At 30.8% G+C, this 24,405-nt stretch overlaps 2 protein-coding genes across 5 annotated transcripts; both read left to right on the top strand.

Moving 5' to 3' along the window:
• The first annotated feature begins 2,934 nt into the window (after positions 1-2,934).
• On the top strand, positions 2,935-7,365 carry LOC122290002 (bax inhibitor 1-like). Its single transcript, XM_043097507.1, has 6 exons — positions 2,935-3,154; positions 5,417-5,560; positions 5,691-5,782; positions 6,300-6,486; positions 6,605-6,760; positions 6,896-7,365. The coding sequence occupies exons 1-6, from the start codon at positions 3,038-3,040 to the stop codon at positions 6,944-6,946; spliced, it is 747 nt and encodes a 248-aa protein (XP_042953441.1). The 5' UTR covers positions 2,935-3,037; the 3' UTR covers positions 6,947-7,365.
• A 1,292-nt stretch (positions 7,366-8,657) lies between these two features.
• LOC122290431 lies at positions 8,658-14,112 on the top strand. Of its 4 annotated transcripts, none has more exons than XM_043098102.1 (5): positions 8,658-8,856; positions 9,002-9,118; positions 9,296-9,447; positions 11,404-11,514; positions 13,739-14,112. In XM_043098102.1, exons 3-5 carry the CDS (start codon positions 9,331-9,333, stop codon positions 13,928-13,930), a joined length of 420 nt encoding a protein of 139 aa, XP_042954036.1. In that variant the 5' UTR covers positions 8,658-8,856; positions 9,002-9,118; positions 9,296-9,330; the 3' UTR covers positions 13,931-14,112. The 4 variants fall into 4 exon arrangements, with proteins under 4 accessions (XP_042954036.1, XP_042954034.1, XP_042954035.1 ...); XM_043098100.1 differs by having other exon boundaries at positions 8,659-8,856; positions 9,002-9,089; XM_043098101.1 differs by having other exon boundaries at positions 8,659-8,856; positions 9,002-9,134.
• Positions 14,113-24,405: the final 10,293 nt, after the last annotated feature.

Below are 24,405 nucleotides of genomic sequence, written 5' to 3'. Positions count from 1 at the left end.
TTTTGCCAACATTAAAAGAATATATTTTGAGATATAAATTTATTTATGGTATATTTTTTAATTAATTATAAATATTACTTTTTATTAATATATTCATAATTATTATCCAATAATTATAAAATGATTTTCAATCATTAGTGGGATCTACTCATTTATTAAATCTCAAAAAAGTAAAACATATTTTATAAAACTTACTTTTATGAGATTTTTTTATATAGCTAATATATATATATATCTATATATATATATATATATATATATATATATATATATATTCTATTATAATAAGTGGCTATCTAATTGTGAATAATAACTTTTGTTATTTTTCTGTTAAGTTTGTTAAATCTTATTTTTCTAAAAGGCCTTTAAGATTCTTGACCATTTGACGTGTATATCACTTGTAGAATTTAATGAAAGATCATGTTTTATCAAAAGGCCCTTAAAGCCCTGCAGTGCACATGAATTGACGTCTCTTTTTCATATCTTTTTTGTTCTAACGGTATACTCATTTTCCTTTCTTTTTGTTTCAATTTTTTTAAATAAAAAAAATTAAAATGACTTTACTTTTTAGACCATAAACGCTTTAGAGTATTCTCATTGAAAAATTCAATTTTAAGTAAATTTAACAAATAAAATACTTAAAACACTCAATATATATTATTAGTTATTAATTTAATTAGAATATAATTATTAGTGATATTAATATTTAATATTATTAATTTGATTAGAATATAATAATTATTAATATTTTAATTAATAGAACTATTAAATGTGATAAAAATAAAAATTAAAAAATTATTAAATTAATAATATTTTATTATTATATAGAGAGTAAATATATAATCCAATATGGATGCAAACCAATATTCATACTATGCTAAAGTTTAGATTTTTTTTTTATCTTGATTTTTTATATTTCTTTAACCTTGTATTTTCTTTTTCTATACAAATAAAATACTAAATTTTTTACTTTTTTTGTTATTTAAATTATTATATCAGGTGTACTCCAGAACTAACGCACCCGAGACAATTTACTAGTTTATATATATATATACACTAGTAGTTGGGCAACATTCAAGGGACGTTAGAATTAAAATCGGTTTTAAAGTATTTAGAATTAAAATCTTATTATTACTTGTGTATGTGCTCTTGGGTACAACTGAAAACAACCAATATGTGAAATAAAAAAAAAAAAAATGAATCTTGAACCAAAACTGTATAGTGTAGGAGACAAATTGTAAACAGTAAAGCAACGTGCATAGTACGTTATCTTAGTTTAATAAAGTGATTATTTTTAAAAAGTGATATAAATTTTATAAAGAAATAAAATACTAAAGTTTTTATAAGATATTATTATTTGATTTTAATGTTTCATAATGAATTTAAATTGATAAATAAATAATATTTTATTATAATAATTGTATTCATAAATGTAGTTAGTAAATATATTTAAACTTAATTATTTTACATTTCTATTTGTTTATATAAGGAATGAATATAAATTTTAAATCACATATATAAATTTATATACAATATAAATTTATATAATTTATATAGATATATATATATATATATATATAATAGAATATATATATCTAATATACCTCATAAATAAATGATCATCAATGCATGAGTTTATGTCATAAATTTTGATAATTATGAATTTATTCATAAGTGATTAGAGATAGAGATTAAAAAAATAAAAATTTTTAAGAAGAGAGAATCACTTTAATTTATTTATATAATTAACGGTTTTAATTTTGACGGTAAAATAATAAAAATCATCACATCAATAAAATTTAATTAGATAGCAATTATATATATATGGCAAGACTCGGGTGGATGTTGCAAAGATGACCACTATAAAAAATGGACGACCAAGGACTATTCAAGCTGCCGTATAGACTTGATTTGTTTGATTCCTTCAAGTCTCGGACTTGTTTGATCCTATTGGTTACATGACATCAAGAAACAACATCCTCCTTTCGTTATTTTTATCTTGTTTTTGTTTAGTGAAAGCGATAGCATTTAAAAGGGTATGGACCCCACTCTACCCTCCACCGTTTACTTTTTACTTTTTTTAATTGTTGTTGGGTTTCCCCGAATTTCCCTTGCATAATCCGTACCCACCCCCACTTTAGCCGAATTTACAACCTAACCCCCGACAAGAACCAATTACTTAATTCCATCCAAGACTAATATGACTTCAAAATCAATATTTTCTTTTAGAAAGATTCGGGTAATGAGTTAAATCAGATGAGATGAATTAAAAGTAAAAATTAAATAAAAATTTATTTTTTAATATTATTATTATTTTAAAATTTTAAAATTTTAAATTTTTTATTATATTTTATAAAAAAAATTAAAAAAATTATAATGATTAAATGAGTTGAGATTAATTTTAAATTTAAATAAGAATCAAAATTTCTGTTATTTTTTATCATATTTTATAATTTTTATGTATATAAAAAAGAAACGTTATCGAAAAATCTTATACTACATATTATTATTTTAGTCATTTTATTTAAACATAAATATTTTTTTAAATCTATCTAAACATGTATTTAAATATTAAGATAGAATGATAAAAATGATAAATCATATATTGATTACATAAATACTAGTGTTGAAAATTTTTATGTAAAATTTCTCTTTTAATATACCCCTCTTGTTTTAAAAGAACTACATAATAAAGTATTTATATAATTTAATTTAATTTTAAAAATAAATTTTAAATTTTATAAATAAAATTTTATCATTAAAATTATATAAATGATATATTCTATATACAGGAAATAACTTAAAAAAAATAAAGAATAACTTTATTAAATATAGAGAAAAGGTTATTATGGTAACTTCAACGATACGGTATTGCAAATTCTTTGAACTATCCTCTCGTGCCACTTGTCTATAAATAGGAGAGAGATAATTAACCCAATCTGTGGCATCGGTCTTTCGTATAGTTTCTGGACCCTTCCAATCGATATAGTTTTATTTTTCCTTCTTGCGCAATTTCTCCCGGTACGATCGAAATTCCATGGACGCGTTCTCATCCTTTTTTGGTTCCCAGTCGTCTTCACGAAGCCGCTGGAGCTACGATTCTCTCAAGAGTTTCGGCCAGATCTCTCCAATCGTCCAGACTCATCTCAAACAGGTACTGATTTTGTCGGAAACTCGGAATGATTTCTCTCCTTGTTAGGCTTTGTCTGATTATGGTGAGAATTGATGGGGGAAAGCGAAAGAAATGCCAACGATCTTACATTTCATAGTTTTTTTTTTTATTTTTTTAAACTTTTGTTCTTATTTATGTGACATTTTCTCGAACAAACTTTTTCTCTGTTAGGTTTCGTCTGGTTAGCGTGAAAATTGATGGAAAAGGGAAGTGGTAGGAGAAGAAATTGATCTGATATTTATAGAGTTGTTTTGGATTTCTATTACATGTGGATGAGACAATTTTGTGTTGGGGAAATTTCTCTCTTCAGTATTTAGGGTCTGTTTGAAAATAAATCTCATCTTAAAATTCGTATTTCTTCTCATAGTAATGTTATATGCAATCGTAGAGTTTGCAAACGCTACGCAATCGCTTTAAAAAATAGTAAGGTCTATGATTAAAAAATTAATTTTTTTTTTTTACGTTGGTGCCGTATTAATTCACTTTTTTCAAAAATATTGGATGTCGCTTGAATAATCACGACTATAAATATCATTTTTCTTCTTCTCATCTTCTTTCTAAATAGAATTATATTCAAATATAAACATTTTCAATTTAATATTTTTTATAAGAATTTTTAAATTAATCATTATAAATTTTTCGAACTAATCGTTATATTTTTTTTACAAACTTTTAATTAAAAAATAAAAACTAATATAATTTTTTTAATCACTAAACAAAAATAATATTATAAACATATAATTTAACAAGATTTTTCATTAAACTTTTTTCCTCTTTTTCCCGAACTAAAAAAATATTCATTTCAAACTATATTTCTATTAATAGACTATTTCACTACTATTTACAAATTATTTCATTATTATTTACAAAATTTTCATCTCATTTCACTCTCCAAACGAGCCCTTGGAACTTCTGTTTTGAGAAGACAGTGGAGGGAAAACTGAGAGTTTGACTTGGATGTTTGTTGATAGACTTCTAGGATTACAGTTTTTTCTTCTTCCTTCCCTTCCCCCCCCCCCTTTCCCCTTTTTCGTTAATCAGACCAAATTTCTTTATTTCATTACAGGGAAGATAGGAAGAAAGAAATGAACGGATGAGGGGAAAAGGTTCTGGGTCGTGTTTACTTGACTGGTTACATCTGGAGTTAACTTGTAGTTTTATTTTTCCTAGTAATAGCGCTATTTCCTTTGTTGGTTGCGGAGAAATTAGGGACAATGAAATGGTGAAAGGGTGAGCGAGGGAAACTTGCTGATTTTTCTGTGATTTTTTTGGCAAATACAAGATACTAGTTTTCCTGCAAAATTCTATATAAGATGACAGTTAATGTGATTGGACCAATGTAATAAATAAAGTTGACTTCTTTTTAAAAAAAAAAAATTATTTTTAATCTTAAATTTTTAGATGTGACACACCAATTTGTTAAATCATGTTTGAAAATTGTGGCGCTTCTAAACCCCAAGGGGTTGGCCCAAGTGGTGAAAGCCTTGGTCTTAGGGTCTCATTCCTTTCAAGGTCCAAGGTTCAACACCTCATGGGTGCAAACAATCCTTTGGGGCCACACCCCCTGGTAAAAAGCCAGCGATTTAACCAGTTCCGTGTAGGGAAACTTCTGAGGGTGCGGTGCACGGGACCGGGGTTTATTCTGCAGGGGTGGGTCCAAAGGGCCCTGCCTTGGAGAGGTTTCCCGACATAAAAAAAAAAATAAAAATTGTGGCACTTCTAGCCTTCTTCTTTTTGTTTTTGTAAAAAATAATGCTCTTTTTCATCCTAGATGATATTATCCCGAATAAAACTTGGTGACGTGGCACATTTAAGTATTTTTATTGAGTGGTTGATAGAAGAAATCACTTGAAATCTGTTGGCACTCACCAAGTGTGACTGGGGATAGATGAGATTTAGGATGAAGAGTAGCAAGCTAGTATTTCCCGTCAATTTTCTTGAAATGGTTACAATAAGATTTTCTTGTGTAGTTGTTGAGAAAACTCAGATAAAGAATTGTAGGAAATATGTTTGTTTTTTCATCGTTTGAGTTGATGTTGGGTGGAAATTTATAGTGGTTGACTTTAGGTTTTGTTAGATGAGTTTCTGTGAATTCTGTTTTTTGAATCATAGATTTATTCAGGATTTTTTCTTCTTCTTTTGGTATTCAGTTATCCCACTTAAAAGACATTTGGGCTTAAAGAGAAACTCCTGTTGTTTTTTCTTAACAATTTCATTCCTTGTCTAATTTCATCGATTGTATAGGTCTACCTGTCATTATGCTGTGCATTGATTGCTTCTGCTGCCGGGGCTTACCTGCATCTTGTCTGGAACATTGGTGGTCTCCTTACAACATTTGCATGCATGGGAAGCATGATTTGGCTACTATCCACTCCTTCTCATCACGAGGTATCATCTAATTGTCTATGATTTGTTCTCTGCTCAACCTGCTGTTTTCAGTTTAGAAATCTTCCTGAATTTTTAATTTTTAATTTTTTTTTTTTTTTTGGTCTTTCTATTGTGTTTTCTTGGTAAGCAGCACAAAAGGGTTGCACTATTGATGGCAGCTGCTGTCTTTGAGGGAGCTTCAATTGGCCCGCTGATTGATTTAGCTATTGAGATTGACCCAAGGTATGTTCCCCATTTATCAAACGTTGCTTACTGTATTCTTGCTCAATTGTTATGGTTGAGAATTTTCAGTATGGATCATGAACTGGATCCACCGTCCAGTATGTTATTTCATATATGGGATCATTTTGATTTAGTGTTTTTTCATATATGTATAGCTACCATTTATGATCAATTAACTTTGGTATCAACTTATCAAAAAAAAATGCTGCTATCTATATAGCAGGTATATGTTCTGCTTAAAATGTGGATATGTTCTTATGCACCTTAGTTGGAGGAAATATGCTTACCAGACTACCAGTATACTTGTGCTTGCCTCTTGATAATGTCATAATGTACTCTTTAATGTCATATTTTACTCGAGATATTTTTGTTTTTTTGCCTTTTCATATGTTTGTCATAGATTCATCTGTCTCTCTCTCTCTCTCTCTCTCACACACACCACACACATTCTCACTTTTGAAGTGATGTTAAAATAGCACATGCTGATGCATGAAATATTTGTTCCCCCCACTTCCAGTATTTTGGTCAGTGCCTTTGTGGGTACTGCACTGGCGTTCAGTTGTTTTTCATTAGCAGCCATGTTGGCAAGGCGGAGAGAGTACCTGTACCTTGGTGGCCTGCTTTCTTCTGGCCTCAGCATCCTTTTGTGGCTGCATTTTGCGTCTTCTATTTTTGGGGGTTCTGCAGCCATCTTCAAGTTTGAGGTGAGGAGATTATAATCAAAGTCATCTGTTTTTTTTATCATGTTATATTCTATATTGGTGATTGAAATAGGCGGCTACTAGCAGCTCGATTAATCTGTTTTCTTTATTGCTTTTGCAGTTGTATTTCGGGCTTCTTTTGTTTGTAGGCTTTACAATTGTGGACACCCAGGAAATAATTGAGAAAGCACACCATGGTGATTTGGACTATGTGAATCATGCACTGCTTCTTTTCACGGATTTTGTCGCTGTCTTTGTCCGAATTCTCACAATTATGGTAGAGTTAAACTTGAACGCCATAGGAAGTGTCGAAACCCACTTTTTTCCATTGTGGTGTTAACCATAAAAATGATTAATTTACTCCTAGTGCATGTATATGGTAGTACTTACATGGCCTTATTTTGTCGTGCAGTTGAAGAATTCCATGGAGAAGAGCGAGAAGAAGAAGAAAAGGAGGGATTGAATGTTTTGTGTAGTAGCTGATACCAAGTTTGCCAAAATCTAGCTAGTTGTCTGTAATGTTTGTTTTCTCAATGGAACGAAATTACTGACAATACTTTGGGGTCATATTTTGTTTCCTGGTTTAGTTGTGTTGTAATTAGCTTTCCGTTTTGGCTCTTGGTGCTTGTTTGGAATTCCTGAATCATAATGGCTCTGTGGTTAAAGCTTTCATTAGACTAATGGATGTTCATTCTCGGTGTTGTATATGTGGTGGAAATGATTGACTATAGTCTATACCATTTAAGTCAAGACTCAGGATGGACGTTGAATTCAAGTCCGGCCTGAGGTTTCTGTAGGGGGTGTCAAATTGAATTTTCGGATTATGTTCTAGTCGTGTTAAATCATAAATATTTGACTATAAATATTATGTAATTGCATAAACAATATTTTGTCTATGGATTCTCTGAATGTTGGGACTATATTATCCTGCTAGAAATATTTTCTATTTTAATAATTTGAACAAATAGTTTACAGATGGTTTTTTATTTTACCCACCAGAAAAATCTAAAGTAAAAAGCAACTTTTGAAAATCCTCTCATCATAATTGGAATTGGCTTTGAACTTGGTAGTTTTCTATTTAAGCCGGTTAATGATACACTTAATTTCTTCACAATTTTTTCATAACTCATTTTTAATCAACAAATACAATTAAGCATTTCCATTAAAAATAAATTTTAATATTACAAAATCACCTTTTATCATATGTAGAGTTGTAAACTAATTATAAATTAGTTATAAGCGAATCATTTTTCATTTAAGCCAGTTTGTAAACTGTAAAGCACATTAAGTAATCAAGATTTATTCTTCAAAATCAAAAATTATGTTAGTATTATAACTTCAAAAAACTTAGGAGATCTGTTATAGATATAAAAAGATTATATAAAAGTAAATTTACAAAATGACGTGGCTTCATATGATCTGTTAGATCTATTTTTATTTTATAATCTGACGTACTGTATCGGGTCACATCAGTTTGTGGTTATGATATTTCTACATTAATCATCTTTTAGCACTATTGATGTAGAAAGCTTTCACACAAGCGGTATGTTGAATGTAAAAAGTTTTCTCAGATAAGATAAGATGAGTTAAGATAAAAGTTAGAAATTAAATAAAATGTTGTTTGAATATATTTTTTTAATATTATTTTTATTTTATGATTTGAAAAAGTTGAATTATTTATTTTATTTTATATGTGAATTTTAAAAAATTGTAATTATTAGATGAGATGAGAAGTTTTGTGAAAACAAACAATGCATTGTATTTGGTCTACTTTTTTAACTTCTCATAAAAAAAGTTAAAACTCATCTCAACCTAAAAAATTAAATTCATCTTAATAAAATTCACAAAATATTACTATATACAATTGAACTAAATCCATCTCGACGCCTAAACGTAATCTAAATAAATTTTTTCTTACTAATTTTCTTTAAAATCACTGTTAATAATTTTTTTTATAAATATAATTTTTTTTCATACATTGAGAAATGTGGGTCGAATGCCATTTGGCTATTTAACGGGGAAATGCTTAGTATACATATGGTGATCACCGTTGGTGGCCGTTTTTTATTTTTATTTTTTTTACTAGTTAAGATTTTTTAATAAATTTATGATTTTTATTTATTCTTTTAAATTAAAAAAAAAAAAAAACACATTTGAACAAAAACAAAAAAAACAAAAGAAAATTTGCCTTCTCGGTGGCCTCCTTATGTGGAAGTAGCGCCACCCTTTGTTAACCTAGAAGTAAAGTACACCCAAACGGACGTGTTCCAGCACCGCCAAACGGCTCAAACTGCTCACAGTCAGGGACTCAGAGTCGCTCACACTGGTCCGGTGCTCCCTCAGAATCCCTACATGGCAATTTTCCATTCAAATGTCAGAAGCTCATTCCTCTCTTTTCGTTTATTTTCTTTTCTTTTTTTAATCTAATATCAATTTCTTATTAATTTATTTATCTCGATCTCGAATTCAATTTTTAGGTTCTTGTTCATAATCGGTTTAATTTTTTTTTTTTTTGTAGCTTGAAGAGACGAAAATTTACTTGCTAACTTTGAGCTAAGCGGCACCTGACCCAGTCTTTTCCTGCATTTTCTTGGCGTCCAAACGGGGTACAAGTTTCACACTTCAACAGCTGCATGTAATTCTGGGAAAATGTAATTTATATGCTACTGAATCGAATTAGTTATACATGCATACATATATATATATATATATATATATCATAGACACGTATATGAAGAATCCGAACAAGAGGTTCTCGTTCTCCAAAAGTGACCAACAAATTAATTCAATAAAATGAATCTGGTTCTTGCAGGAAAAGTTGAAGGAAGATTGTTTTCGAATTATAATATGGATAAGCTATTAGAGTTTGGAAGAAAAGCGCTATTCTATGCGAGGGTTCTTTCCGGATATGAAGAGCGGAGAATCCGAGCATTCAGGTTGCAGCTTGAGAAGCGTATGCAGCAGGTTTTGGCTACATTTCCATGTCGTCGCTGTAATATTTTATTCTTGTTTTATAAACGTGTCTCAGTTTTTGCTTGTTTTAGTTGTAGTGAATGTTTTCTTTTTCTAGTTCCTGACTTGTAACTAGGTTAAGTTTTTGTATACTTCCTTGTCTACTTGGCTTTGCCTTGCTAGTTGTCTCAATAAAATTTCTTATACATAAAAAATAAAATAAAATAAAATAAATAAAAAATGTCGTAGCATATGTTTTCTGCTTGGATTGAATTGCATGGAAGCTGAGTGAAAGAGAACCAATACGTGATTGACCGTGTGAGATGAATAGAAATTGATGCTGTATAAATTGCTTTGGGTCTTTTCATCGTTTTTAGACTTCATCGTTTTCAGAGCTTTTAACCCAAAACAAGCACCAATTTTTTATGGCTTCACCATTTATATTGCATTTTCTCAGTATAGAAATCTTTGGCGTGCATTGCTTTGCTTCTATTCTGGCAAGGCTTGGTGTCAAAAGATGGGCTCGCTTTTATCTATGGTGTATTTGTATTTTGTTTGGTTACCGATAATACATACAAAGCTTCTCCCTATCTTGCTTGCCTGTCTTTGATGTATGTTCACACCAGATGATCAACTTCATTAATGCTGAACTTTCAAGAAATAGATTCATCTCATCTTTTCATATGAGAATGAATAGACCCGTTCCAACCAGAAATGGGAATTGTACTTGCATCTGTTACGTTCATTTTTATATTCAAATGTGACTTTTTCGCTTTCAAGTTTTGAAGTATAATTGTATGAGTTCTTCTACTTGGAAGCCGGTGTGCAAGCACACCCTCCATTTTATTGACAAGGTAAGACTTGATTTGTAAGAAATTCTAATTTTAATTTTTTCTAGCAAATCAAATTTTGCCATGTCAATTATATGTAGGGTGTGCTTTGCACACTGGCTTTCAAATAGAATTTTTCTAATTGTATCGTATGCTAGGTTATGTTTGTTTCAGTGGAAATAATTTTCAGTAATTTTTTTAACCTTTTTGTGTTTGGTAGGGGCAGAAATTTGAAGTTAACTAAAAATGTTAGTTTGGTCAACAACAAAATTGAGATGTTTGGATGTTAGGAAGTTTTCATGAATTAAGTGTTTATAAATAGCTGTAAAAAAACTTTTAGATGATGTTTTGACAGAGTTTTAAAAAAATGGTGTAATCCATTAAAAGTTTGTTTGGATGTGAACATTTTTTAGAGGAGTTTTTGGGATGATATAACAATTTAGAAAAAATTTTTAAAGAAAAAAAACACAGCTATCCTGCCACTATGGGCAGCCCAGATTGGGCCGCCCTTGGTGGCCAGAGAGTAGCCACCACAGGGCAGCCCAGATTCTTGGCAGCTAGAGCTCTGGCCACCATGAGGCAGCCCAGATCAGGCTTCCTACATGAGCCTCTTCCCAATTGTAGGAAGCTTGTTGTAGTAAGCCTCAAGGCAACTGTTGTATGAAGAGTAATGATCATATTGTAGGAAGCTGGAAGGCAGCTGTTGAGTTATCTATATCTGTCAAGTGTTTGAAATTTGATTATGGGGGAGGCATTTTTTTTTTTTTTTTTCCTTTTTGATACATCGGGGGAGTGGGGTTGAACCCATGATCTCCATTTTGGAGACGTGGGTGTTGTGCCATCAGGCCACAGGCCATTGGCCATGGGGGTGGCATGTTAACAGCTTCTTTAAATTCAGTTTTCTGAAAGATATGCAAGACTTGAAGGATGAAAAACTTCTTTTTGATGGCACACATGATCTTATGATAATCATGTTTTTAAGTATGAGATTGTCTATATTAGCAAACAAAACTAACAGAAAATTTTAATTCATAGCCCCCCCCCCTCTCTCTCTCCTAGTTTTTTTGTTGTCATATTGAGCAGTAACTCTCTCTCTCTCTCATGAAAAACGATAAACATGTTGACACTCTCTATACAGGCACAAGAAAGGAAGGCATCCTTAAGAAGGATTCCAGAGCAGGCTATTTTAGCAGAGGTTCGACGTATGGTTCAGGAGATGCAAACTTTAAACAAGAAGCTTGAAGAGACCGTAAGTTTAATTTCATTGACATAAGATATTTGACAAAGCACTATTGGATTATTTGAAATTCTACTTCAGAATGTGCTTGAATTTATTCCTGAAAACATTTTATTGGTACGTTGGGCTTCTAAGCAATAAATGTTGTGCTTGAAATTAGGAACCAAATGTTGGGATAAAATCCCTTCTCAGCCACAGTTTGTGAAAAGTGAAAAAATAAAAAATAAAAAAATAAAAAAAACCTGAGACTTACGTAGTTCCCTAAATGAGAAATTCATCTACAGCGCTCACCCAAATTCCACACGGATTGTATGCACTTGATATGATCAGGTTGGACCACAGGTATGGGTGGGACCTTTAGACCTAGCTCCTGCCAACCATACATCAGACTTCACAGACACTAGTGTGTTATAGCTTTGCAGGAGAACTCATGTTTTTGTGGACATACATTTATACTAAGGGCATGTTTGGGGTTGCGTTAGGAGTCTTAAAAAGTGTTTAAATATTCTTAAAAACTCTTTAATGAAAAAATTAGATCATTTGGGTGTTACATATTAAAGCACTTTTAATCTCAAATAAGCTAAAAAGTACGTTTAAGAAAAAAAAATCATTTTTCTCAAATGTACTTTTCCGGATAATGTGGAACGTAATTCAAATTTCAAAAAGACTGTCAATGGACGAAAATATCCATACAACTTTAAGATAATTACAACTTTCAAAGATATGATCATAATCTTTAAAAATTCAAATAATCGTCATTTCTACCTCAGAAAGTACTTTTTAAATTGGTTTCCAAACAAACGTAATAGGTTTGAAAGTGCTTTAAATATATGATTACCAAATAGTAAATAACTTTTTAATAATAGAACTTATTACTTAAGTTATAAGTTATAAGTCCTGAAAATATAAGCTATATTTCCCACTGCAATCCCAAACATGCACTAAAGCCTTCATAGTCGGCAATTGTGGAAGGTTGCCTTATGTCTTAACTATGTATCACTATCCCATGCTAGTTCTGGTGGAACCTTCCATAGTTTTTAGAAAGAGAAGCTAAAAACAACTCTGAATTTTGTGATATTTTAAAACTGATTGTGTCTCAAAGTGACGAAAACTCTTAGCTATCGCAAAATTCCCACGGCCAAACCTTGAGTCTACTCCCACGGCAAAACTTTTATTTTGTGAGTCTGAGACTGTACTTCTGCTACAGCATTGACTTCTAGTTTTTAGCTTGACAAAAGCTCTTTAAAGTCTCCTCTATCCCTGAGTCTATTCTGAAGAAGACGAAAAGAGTTACCACAAATGGGTTGAGTTAAAAAGTGCCACCACTGATGTTTTGAATCCGATTCTTAGAAGTTATGTGACTCAGTAATTTTTATTTTTATTTTATTCTTTTAAGTTTATTTCATTGTGCAGTTGAGACATTTTGTAATCGGTTGTTCGAACTTTTGAGATGAGAAAGGATGGTTTATTGATTGAGCAAAGATAGATGACAACTGTAAGCTTCCTTGTTAAGGATAAGTAACTACTCATTCCCAATATTGTCAACTAGTCATTGCAAAAAAAAATGTCCCATACATAGCTAAACATCAGACTACTTCAAACATAAGAAGATCAAATGAAGGAGCACTTGTACCAAAAGAAGATTCAATAATCTGGTTTTGCAAAGTAATTAAACATAAGGCATACAATTAAAAACAGCAACAGGTGCCAAATTAGTCCTGAAATTAATGCTTAAATAAACCAGAAAAGCTCAGGAGGCATCAGTAGCAGGTTAGTCTTTCCCAACTTCACTGACAACTTGCTCAGAGACTGGTGAGAATGCCTGTTACTTCACTTTTCCAGACAGCAAGAGGAAGACCCCAGCCAAGTCTAGCTTGTCAGAACCAAGATCTATGTGCTGGATTAAAGTGTACCTATGGACATGATACGATACCTTCCTTGGCTGTTTCATATAATTCAAATGCTTCACTCTCTGATACGTTCTGCTTTTTATCAATTTAGAAAATTATCTACAAATATTTTAAAAAAATAAATTCATTGCGATATGGTGAGTGCCAGAGGATATAGTTCAGATTACCTCTCTAGTTTATCTTAAGTGAGACACTAGTCTCTATTATGGAAGATGTTACATTTTTCTCATAACATCTTCGTCTGGTTCATATATATTCTCTTTTCGTTTGTTTCCCCTGTTGAAATCTGAAGTCAACACGTGTAACAAAAAGATGCTTTTGTGCAGGAAGCGGCTATTGAAGAGTACTTCAAGCCAATTGACAAAGAAGCTGAGATCCTTATGAAAATGAAACTTGAAGGAGAGGAGAAGACATTGAAGGAGATGATGAAAACCATGCATCAACAGGCTTCACTCGAAAAGGGTGAAGCAGAAAAAAACTCGACTATACATCAGGCTGATATTAAACAGCACAACTAGGACCAAGCATCCACCAAAACTCCTCACCAAACTCAAATGAGATGATTCTGTGTAACAATGAAAATATGGATTGACATGTTTTTGTAATAATGTGTTTCGTTTTTTGCTCTCTTTAGGTGTGTTACTGGTATTTGATAATCTGTATCCACCCCAACGGTTTAAATCAGTATTTTTGGATGTCACAGAGGAAAGTAAGCAACATGTTAAGGCTGATGTGTCAAGGGCAGTGAAACAGCTTGATATAGGAGAGCCCTTCAAAGAATCAGCAGCAGTAATAAGTATTCTTATTTTTGGGGCAGCCCCAAAGCTCGAAGAGTTTGGGGAGAGCTTGAGCTCAGCACACAGTTAATTTATAAATTTCACTTTAATTCAACTCCACATGTTGTTCTTTGATCTTTCTTTTTGGCCCAGGATTGATTGAGTTGAAGTTTGACCATAGCTATTCACTTTTTGCACGACTTTGGTCGTCATCCCCCAGCCATTATGGCGTTCTTTTAAAGCTAATTGATATTTGACGTTACATCAAGCTTCATTTTCGCCATTTCAGTTCAAGATTTGGGCAGAATTATATATTTATTACGTAAAGGTTACTTAATAATATATATATTTCACTTACCAAATAAAACAAAAAACAAAACAAAAATGAAACCTATAGAAAAACGCCAGCCACGAAAATGGTAATTCGGCAGATGCGCCTAGATTTCAGTTCAGGTGGGTCAGGACTTTCCCTGCTCTGCCTCCCCCACTTCCCGTGAATTTGTTATCTTCTTTTGATCATCTATAGTATTCAATGGTTTGACACCATGCCTATAGGCTATATATCATACCCACCCTCGTAAGTGATGTGGACTTTAACATGGTCTGATACGAATTAATAAAGGCCTAACCAGAACTGGTGAATATTGATTTGAATAAATCCTTAATCCTTTATATTATAATATATTTGTATAATGTTAAATACAGCCATAACTTATATAAATATTATGTACTCATTTTGAAGAAGGAAAATGATTATATGTCCTGTAGATTTGTCTTCTCATTTTGGTAGTTTATATATTTAATTTTTTTTTAAAAATTTTTTTACTTAATGATTAAGAAAGTGACTATTAATGTATTTGTATATTTTTTTTTTATTTTTTAAAAATATTTAACGATGTTTAAAAAATATGAAAAAAATATAAAATAAAAAAATATAATTTATATTAGAGACCAGGCCAACGGTCAAGTCTGGACGGCACAGTCGCCGCATCAGTTCTTGCTATTTCGATCTATCCTGTCCCATTTTCAATGGTATGATGTTATTACGAATAACTCTCGGTTGCTTACTTTTTATTAAAATAATAATAATAATAAAATAAATAAATAAATAAATAAAAGAAGAAGAATAGTATTCCATTATAATTAATTACCGGGTAAGATGAGTCGCACAGGGAACTTCAATGCAAACAGGTCATCCGCCTTGAAAGTTTTGGAGCAGTTCCCGTGTAGATTCCGCGTTGCGGATTCTCCGTGGACCATCTAAGCCTTTCATTGGGGATTTATCCAACGGATAAGGATACTGCAAAGATGTAGAAAGTCTCCATCTCTGACAGTCTGACCTCATCGACCTTTACGTTTTTATTTATTATTTAAAAAAAAAAAAACTGTTCTTCTTTTCGATCAAAATTAAATCCACAAACCTCTAAACAAACATTCCGGTATTATTTTATCTTGAAATTAAAAGAAAAGGGTTGACGACAAAAATGGATTTATTTTATTTTAATTCGGTTGGGGCCAAAGCTGTAAATATTTTATAAGAAAAATACTCTAATCATAAATAAATTATATAAAAATAATCTTATAAATTTACGTAATTTGATATAATATGTTAAATTATTTAGTTATTTTTATTGTAAATCTGATCTATCGGATATCTTAAAAATAAGTTAGTTTGTAAATTTATTTTTATATAATTTTTTTTATATCTATTGTAGTTCTTATTGCATCTTTACACAGTCAATGCAATACGTAATATTTGGTATACTACATTAAAAAATTGGAAATGCTACAATTTTAAAGATATTTCAAAAAAATAAATTTATAAATAACCCACATATTTCAGTTTAAAATTTTATTTTTGTAAAGAATAATGACATATACAAACCCCACTCCATTATAAAAAAAAAAAAAGTGTAGAAAACTCACTTTTTTACAAAAAATTTATGTAAAATTTGTGCATTTAGAGCTTATTCCTAAAATTACTCTTTTGTGAAATCCTTTAATGATTAAAGCATTTTCGTGAAAAATATGTGTAAAATCCATATTTTCAAAATTATATAATTTCAAAGAAATCCATATTTCGAAAATTAAATAATTTCAGAGAAATAGAGGATGCAGTCAACCTGAGGAAAATTCCTACCTTGAAAAGAAGAAGCGATTCTAAGGCCCGTGTTCTGATATTTCGACCAATTTGTGGGGGGTAAACAAACACAAACCATTAAATGAAATAGAAATAATGATCTCATGTTAAATTCTCCACTATTTTCTTATTGGACCTCTAAATTGATTAAAACAAAACCCGTTTAACTACATAGGATAATGTGATTTGAATGTATTTTTTATTCGAAATAACTAATAAATGCCGATTAGTCTCATTCATTAGAATCCCATTAAAATTGTATCATTTTAAAATTCTCTCTAAAATCAAAATAAATAAAAATTATATTTACAATTTTAGAATATGCAAATTTTACTTACTTTCTTTGAAAAAAATAAATAAATTTGAGATCTACATGAAAATATCATTTTTTAATAGTAGACCTAGGAACATAACCGGTTCGGTCAGATCCGATTTTAAACCAAATTTAAAATTAAACCGGTATGTACCGGTTTTGTATTTTCTAAAACTGATTACACATAAGTTACCTTCTTAAACTAGTACCCATCTTTTACCGATTTTCGGTTTTAATATATTATATAATATAGTATATTATATTATATAATACTATAGTGATAATATATTATAGTATATTATAATATAGATTGATATTGTATTAGTATAACTATTAATATTTACTATATAATATTAGTATAATTGTTAATACAATAAACTATAGTAATATAAGATTTTAAAATTTAATCTTATATTAATTAGTATTGTATCATATAATACAAAACTATTTTATATATAATTATATATTATATATAAAAATTAAAATATATAGATAAGCCAGTCTGATTTTAGAAAAAGAAAAACTAGAACTAGGTCGATTTTGACCAGTTTTAAGAAAAATAAAACCGGTATTAGACCGAACAAAACTTGGTATTGGATCAAATCCTTCGATTTGGTCCGGTTTACCAGTTTATCGATTTTTTTTACACCTTAAGTAGATTTTATTTTTTTCAAATAGAGTATATCAAAACTTACACACTTTAAAACTATATCTAGTATTAATCCAAAATATATTGACTTTATTATCAGGATCTCTCTAATTATCTGAGATAGCTCAGATAGATTTGATGATTATTTTCTTATTTTACCGGAGGAGCTTAAAAACTGTATCAACACATACATACCTACATTATACATACATAAATATAATTTAAAACTTTGAAGCTGTGCCTAGATCTCAAAGCTAGTAGCTGTTGGTTGTTTGTAGGAAGTGAACAATGTTGATGGGGTTAGGTATCGAGTGGCATGAACTATGATGCAGCTAAAGTGGTGTCATTCAGCTTTTAAAGTCAGCCCAGGTGAGGTAAGTGGTGTGGTATCTAGTGCCCCTCTCCTGCCCTCCCCTCTTTTATTATCTATCTCGCAACGATTGACCCTTTCGCCAATCATAACCCTCCACACGTCACTCTTTTGTAGGCTGTCTCTGGATGGATCATTGGTGACGCTAGCACTCATGCACACACAGCCTATTTTCACTTTCGACCTAAAATTTTAAAGCTATCCATATTGTGAGTCACGACTCCACTTAACAGTGAGAGCCAGCCGCAGCATTTGCTTTTCCTAATTTCACTATAATAATCACTCAATAGTTTGGGATTTTATGTTTCACTATTTGCTCATAGATATCTACCGCCAAATTGATTTTTTTTCGTTTTAAGATGAATACTTTAGTCATAAAAAAAATTAGATAAAAATAAATTTATAAATTAACATAACTCGATTTAATACCTCAATCAAATTATAAAATATATCTAAAGAATTATATAAAATCGTGTCAATTTATGAATTTACTTTTATATAATCTCTATATGATCGTATCAGTCAAGACCCAAAACCTATCTAATCTTATTGGACTTTCAATATATATATATATATGTGTTTCTATTTTTTTTAGCAATGATAAGGTCTAGATCTCACCTTTAAGATATAAGATACAAGGATAAATATCATCAGGCCAAAGGTATTTATTAAAGAATATAATTAGATTTTTTTTTTTTTGTATTTTTCGAACTAAATATATGAAAAATAAAGTGTTAATGACGTGTTTCGTATGCATTTAGGTCGCCGCCAGGCCTTCAACATGTACTTGTGTATACGAAACAGCTCTCGAATCCAACAACCGTGGGGATGGCTGAACGGAGCCTCCAATGTTTAAATTAGCTAAGAGTCAAGAAAGAGATAAAGTTACGTTTTAGAGTTCAGAATTACCCATACCCCTCTTAACGTTTGGAGGACTGCCTTTATATATGCATCTGGAGTCAGCGACCCATACCCTGCGATCAAGTAGAGGACGTGTGACTCCCCCAAATTTCTTTTGGGATCGGACAGACATTTGAAACGTCGAGACATGTAACACAAGGTTACCTGCCCCCGTTCATGACATATAAGATGCAATGTTCCTAACATGCATATAATATTATGCAATATTCGTAGCGGATAAATTTTTTCTTTAGCAATACTATGCACCAAATTGAAAATATCCCAAATGCTTAATACATACTTCATATATAAAGACCCATTGAACAACTAAGATCACAACACTAGTCTAAAATACTTATGATCCAAAAAGTACTGGAGATGCAACTCCATAGTACAAGTAGTAATTTATGTTAACTACTATATTAACATTGACATCGCATCGTCGGTCAGTCAACTATGTCTAGTTGGTCAGCTCCTGATTTTCCTTCAGGTCCTGTAACAAGATCTACCATTCGGGAAGGATGGTAATTGAGACTATCACAATGAAATTTGATTACAAATCTCAGTAAGTTAACAAAAAAATTTTCACACAGGCTAATGATACATGGATGACAGTAAAAGTATGAATACATAATCAATTTCATAAGTAATTAAAGTATAACTTGACGTTCAATATAGCATAACTGACATAATTTAAATTAAAACGTGAACTGAACTTGACTTGATATGAACTTGATCTGAAACTTGACTTAACATGAACTTGCTCTGAAACTTTACTTAACATGAACGTAATCTAAAACTTATTCTTTAACTGTTTAAATACATACTCCACAGTTGTTGTGGCCCTATGTATTCTACGCGTCACAATGCAGTTAAATGCATACTCCACAATTTTATGGCCTCATGTATTTTACGTGTCACAATGCAGTTAAATACATACTCCACAGTTGTTGTGGTCCCATATATTTAACGTGTTATAATTGTCGTGTCTCACGTAGTGTATGCGTTAAAATTGCTATGACCCCATATTTCGTGTGCCACAATTGTTGTGGACCCCACGAAACTGAATGTAACTCAAGATGAAACATAATTGGAATACGAAAGGACAGAAGTCTTGACGTAACATAACGTGACTTGATCATAACTTGAAAGACATGACCAACTTGAGATAGGGTTATATCATGACACGACTTAAACACGTAACATACAATATTTCATATCATAATATCACATGTAACGGAAATATACTTAACATGGCATGCTTGCAACAGTGAACATAACATGACATATATGATAACACACATACATACACTGTAGTTCATTTACTTAGTACATATACATAGTAGACTGCTAGTAAGTTAAAAGCTAACTTACCTTGATCTTCTCATTTTTTATACAAGTTCAAATGCGATCACGAGAAAAAAAGTTTCGAAATGGGCGTTCAAAATAATATTTAAAAGCTGTTCGAGAGAGTTTGGTGTTCTTTCAATGAAATGTATAAAGGAAGAAAATTTTGTGAGGAGTGGCTGGAGGTATTTATGGACAAAATATGAGAGAATATGAGGCTGGAGTGAGAGTTGAGTGTAGGTCTCTCTTACTTAATAATATCTGCGAAAATCAGTTTAAGCTATGTTTTAAAGGTCCAGAGTAGACTTGGAGGAGCGAGGTGGCTAAGATCTTTCCATGTGTCCAATTAAAACTTTTCTAACTATTTACAATAATCAAAAACACACTTCTGATACCATAGTAAGTAATAACACTAAATATGTAGTTAGACTAAAATCTATACGATTAATAGAATCGTGAAAATTTATGGGGGCTTCACAAAATTCTTAAAGCCAATAAAAATTTCATCATTAAATTTCTAGCAAGTTGTTACAAGACGCCCCTTGGCAGAATTCATTTAATGCGACATAACTTTATGGTGTGAAAAATTAATGCAGCATGGTCGGATGAAGCCAGAGTGTAGAGTCCCATCAGGATAGCGTGCTCTCTCTTCTCTGTCAAAAAAAGGGGAAGAACGTTCTCTGCTTTTCGGTCAGCTTGGCCTGACACCTTAATCTATGCTTGGCTGGGCCAAGAGCTTTTTGGGTGGACTGTCGAGGGGTCAAACGGGCTTCGGCCTAGTTCCAAATAGGGTGCCACTATCGTGCGTTTGGAAAAAATCTCCCTAACATAAGGTTAAGAGAAATGATAGTTACAATCGTGATTGTACAAGCGCTACGCAATTATTTTGAAAAAAAAAATACGAGATTTATAAGAAAAAATAATAATTTTTTAATAATAGACTCTATACTTTTTAAAAATAATTGTATGTTATTTACACATTTTATGATTGTATGTGATATTACTCTAAGGCTAAATATGATAGTAAAATTGATGGAGTTAAGAAAAGATTAGTACTAATACGTTAGGTTGCTAAATTGCTCAGATTGAAAATAGTGAGGTACTGCAAACTAGTTTACTTTATGGTGGATGGGATAGATTACCCAAAATATGATGTTTTCTAAGATGTGCTTTATCAATTTAATACATACATACATACATAAATACATACATACATATATAATTTCTCATTTAAAACAATTCTCACAATGTCCCTAACATGGGTAAAATGACCACGATCTCCCTCGACACAATGATGACATTTAAGTGAATAAAAAAATCTTAAAGTATTTACTTAAAGTTTTCTAATTAATCCAGCTACACCAATTTCTTTTAGTTTTCAATTTATGATTTTCTTTTTCCATCCATCCCTCTTTCTCTCTTTTTAAAATTTCTATGAAAAAAGTTGTAACTTTACGTGTGCCCACTCAAAAGTCAAGAGGTGTCCATTTTCTTGTTTGCTTTTCTAGAAAATGGAGGTTAATTAGAAGATTCGGTTTGTGATATCTAAAATCTTTTTCTTATTTGAAGTTAAGTGTACGTGCTATTATATTTAAGAAAACTTCTCCTCAGCAGCCGGTTCAAAAACAACACACCGCACACCAAAAAAAATGAACCTAAATTCCAGGTCATGGTTTTCCATCTCACACTGATGCTTGGTTCTTGATCCTTGCCTTAGAAAGCTGAAAGATAAAAAAAAAATTATTATCTTCTCCATTGTGTGTTGCTTCTCCTCAAAGAATTTGAGAAGGGGGAGAGAGAGAGCTCAAATGAAGAGATAGAAAGAGGGGGGGGGGGGGTTTCAGTGAGAGAGAGCTTGAGAAGAAAGAGAGATTCAAATAATAGAGAGAGAGAGAGTTGTATGGCAGAAATAAGAAAAGCTGATAAAAAGAATAGAAAATGACATAAAGAAAAGAAAATAGAAAAAAAAATCGACATGAGTGCGGTGTAGAGGTTGTTGTATAACAGAACTCTATATTCAAAGGCCGTCTAGGAATGACTAATAATTTAGGTTTGTGAGTCATGTTTGTTGTGTTGAGTTATGGATCTAAGACTATAGATGTTAATCCTACAAGAATCCATTTAATTAAATGCTTCAAACATTATGTAGAAAATAACAATAAAAGAGAAATGGAGATATAGAATAAAAGAGGCAAAGTTTGAATATTACATCTTTTCTATTCTCAATTATTATTGAAAACACAACATCTATCACCACTTATAAGTTAACGATGCTAGAAAAATAATGGAAATATAATAAATTAATTATACTGATTGATTTACATAATAAACTAAACATGGTATAAAATAAATCATATTACCATACATACTAGAATACTATGAATATATTATATAATAAGTATGGTAATATTCTAACACATTAAATCAAAAGACCGACAAAGCTCATTCATAAAGCCTTCTAACTAGACATCAAAAGTTAATTGTTAACTAAATTTGGAGCATATAGAGTAGGAGTGATCCTAAGAATGGTCCCAATCTTTATGACTCTTTATTAGTTATTTTGGATTGTCTGTATTTTCACTCCATGTCCTCAATTTCTCTTTGTGGAAATGAAGATACAACATGGGCATTAGACTTGTTGTACCCAATGGGCAATGGGTGTCCATGAGAGATTGGGGACTTCAAGGTTTCAATCATGTCTAGAGGAAGGACAGTGTTTTTTCTTTTATTTTTTTTTAAGAAATCTTATTCTTCTTTAGAGTGAAGATGGGTTTTTTTATTAAAAAATATATATATAGGTAGAAAAATTTTATTTGCAGTTGTGAGGGAAGGACTGTGTATGCAATCCCATTGATAAATGACGATAAAACGGGAAAAAATTATTTTGAAAAATATATTATTATAATTTAAAATTATTTTGAACATAACTATATAGACTTATATGAGCAGTCTCTATTTAAAGACTATATGTAAACTAACTCATATATATATATATATATAGATGTATATATATTTGAAGGCTTATCCTTTTGGTGGAGCCATAATTGATTTTTTTTTTTTTTTGTCAAATATGGAAAGGGAGATGGAAGAATACAAACAAGAGCATGCTAGCCTTCCACTTGCATTCTGTCTCCTCTCAACTCTGTTCTCTACTTTACACTAAATTACTAATTATCACCGACCGTATTACCAAACAATCCTCTTATTCCGAGACTTATGGTGAAAGAAAAGTTATAATAATAAGAAAAAAAGGTGAGAAAATTACAATTTTGATTATGCTAAAGAAATTAATAGTCACCCAACTTTAATTCTCCAAAGTCAACCCACTTCTTCAATTTAGATGACAAAAAATCTTCAAAAACCTCACTAGGTCAAGTTTTCTTTTTTTAAATTGATTAGCATATATTACAATTCTGATTGAGTTATTATTTTCTTAAGTCGGTGTGTAAAATACATTATCCACGTCATTTAAATTATAATATTTAATTTCAAAAATTTAAATTTTTAAATTTTACTTATAATCAAATTATATCATATAAGCAATTTACTAGATGTGTTATCCACACCGATTTATAAGAGTTTTTTCATTTTGATTATGTTTGATTTCATTTCCAAACAGAACTAAATCTATTATTAGAAGAGAGACATATTCTTCATCTTCTTTTATGAAATACATGCCGTATATCGAACGAGTCTAATTAAAATTTACTCGTAGTAACGTCAATTAAGGAGATAAATTTGATGGAAATGGTAGAAAATCTCAAGGAGGAGAGATTTGTTTGAACATTTTTAGTGTGGCTTTGGAATATCCATTTCCCACAAAAAACATTGAGAGATGGTCATTGGTCATTGGTCACGCCTTAGCTGAGAATATAAAGGTTCTTTCTTTCAAAATCTTCCTTATTCCCTCTCGAAGACGGCTTCTTCCTCTATTATCCATTGCCATCATGATTATTAAAATTAAACAGAGAGACCTTCCCGTGACTCACCCCCACCACTCTAATCATGCACCTTATCAACTTCTACCGTACACGTGGCAGTCACATGTGAAAGACTAACAAATCCAAGATGATCGTCAGGAAACAACTTGATTTGACACCAAACCCACAAAGTCTCTATAGGACCAAAACTCGTCATTTTCATATAAATTAATAAATAAATAAAGTAGCTCTCGGTATGAGCGTTTTACACGGTTTGATTACCCTCTACTGGGACCCACCAACGAGCCTTTGATTAACAAATTTTCAACTTTTATTATTAAAAAAAATCTAATTATAAATATAATTACAATTAATACGTAATTGTAAGCATAATTACATATTAATATATATATATTAATTTAATATAATTGATCAAAAGTAAATTTTATTAAAAATAATATTAATTTAAATTTTAAATATAAAAATAATTAATATTTATATGTAAATCAATATATAATTTTATTTATACATAATAAAACTCTTATTATATATTTATATATATATTTTTTAATTTTAAA

The sequence above is a fragment of the Carya illinoinensis genome, chromosome 12 (genome assembly GCF_018687715.1).
Source record: "Carya illinoinensis cultivar Pawnee chromosome 12, C.illinoinensisPawnee_v1, whole genome shotgun sequence".
In the NCBI taxonomy this organism is placed as follows: domain Eukaryota; kingdom Viridiplantae; phylum Streptophyta; class Magnoliopsida; order Fagales; family Juglandaceae; genus Carya; species Carya illinoinensis.
This window is presented reverse-complemented; position numbering and strand designations above follow the sequence as displayed.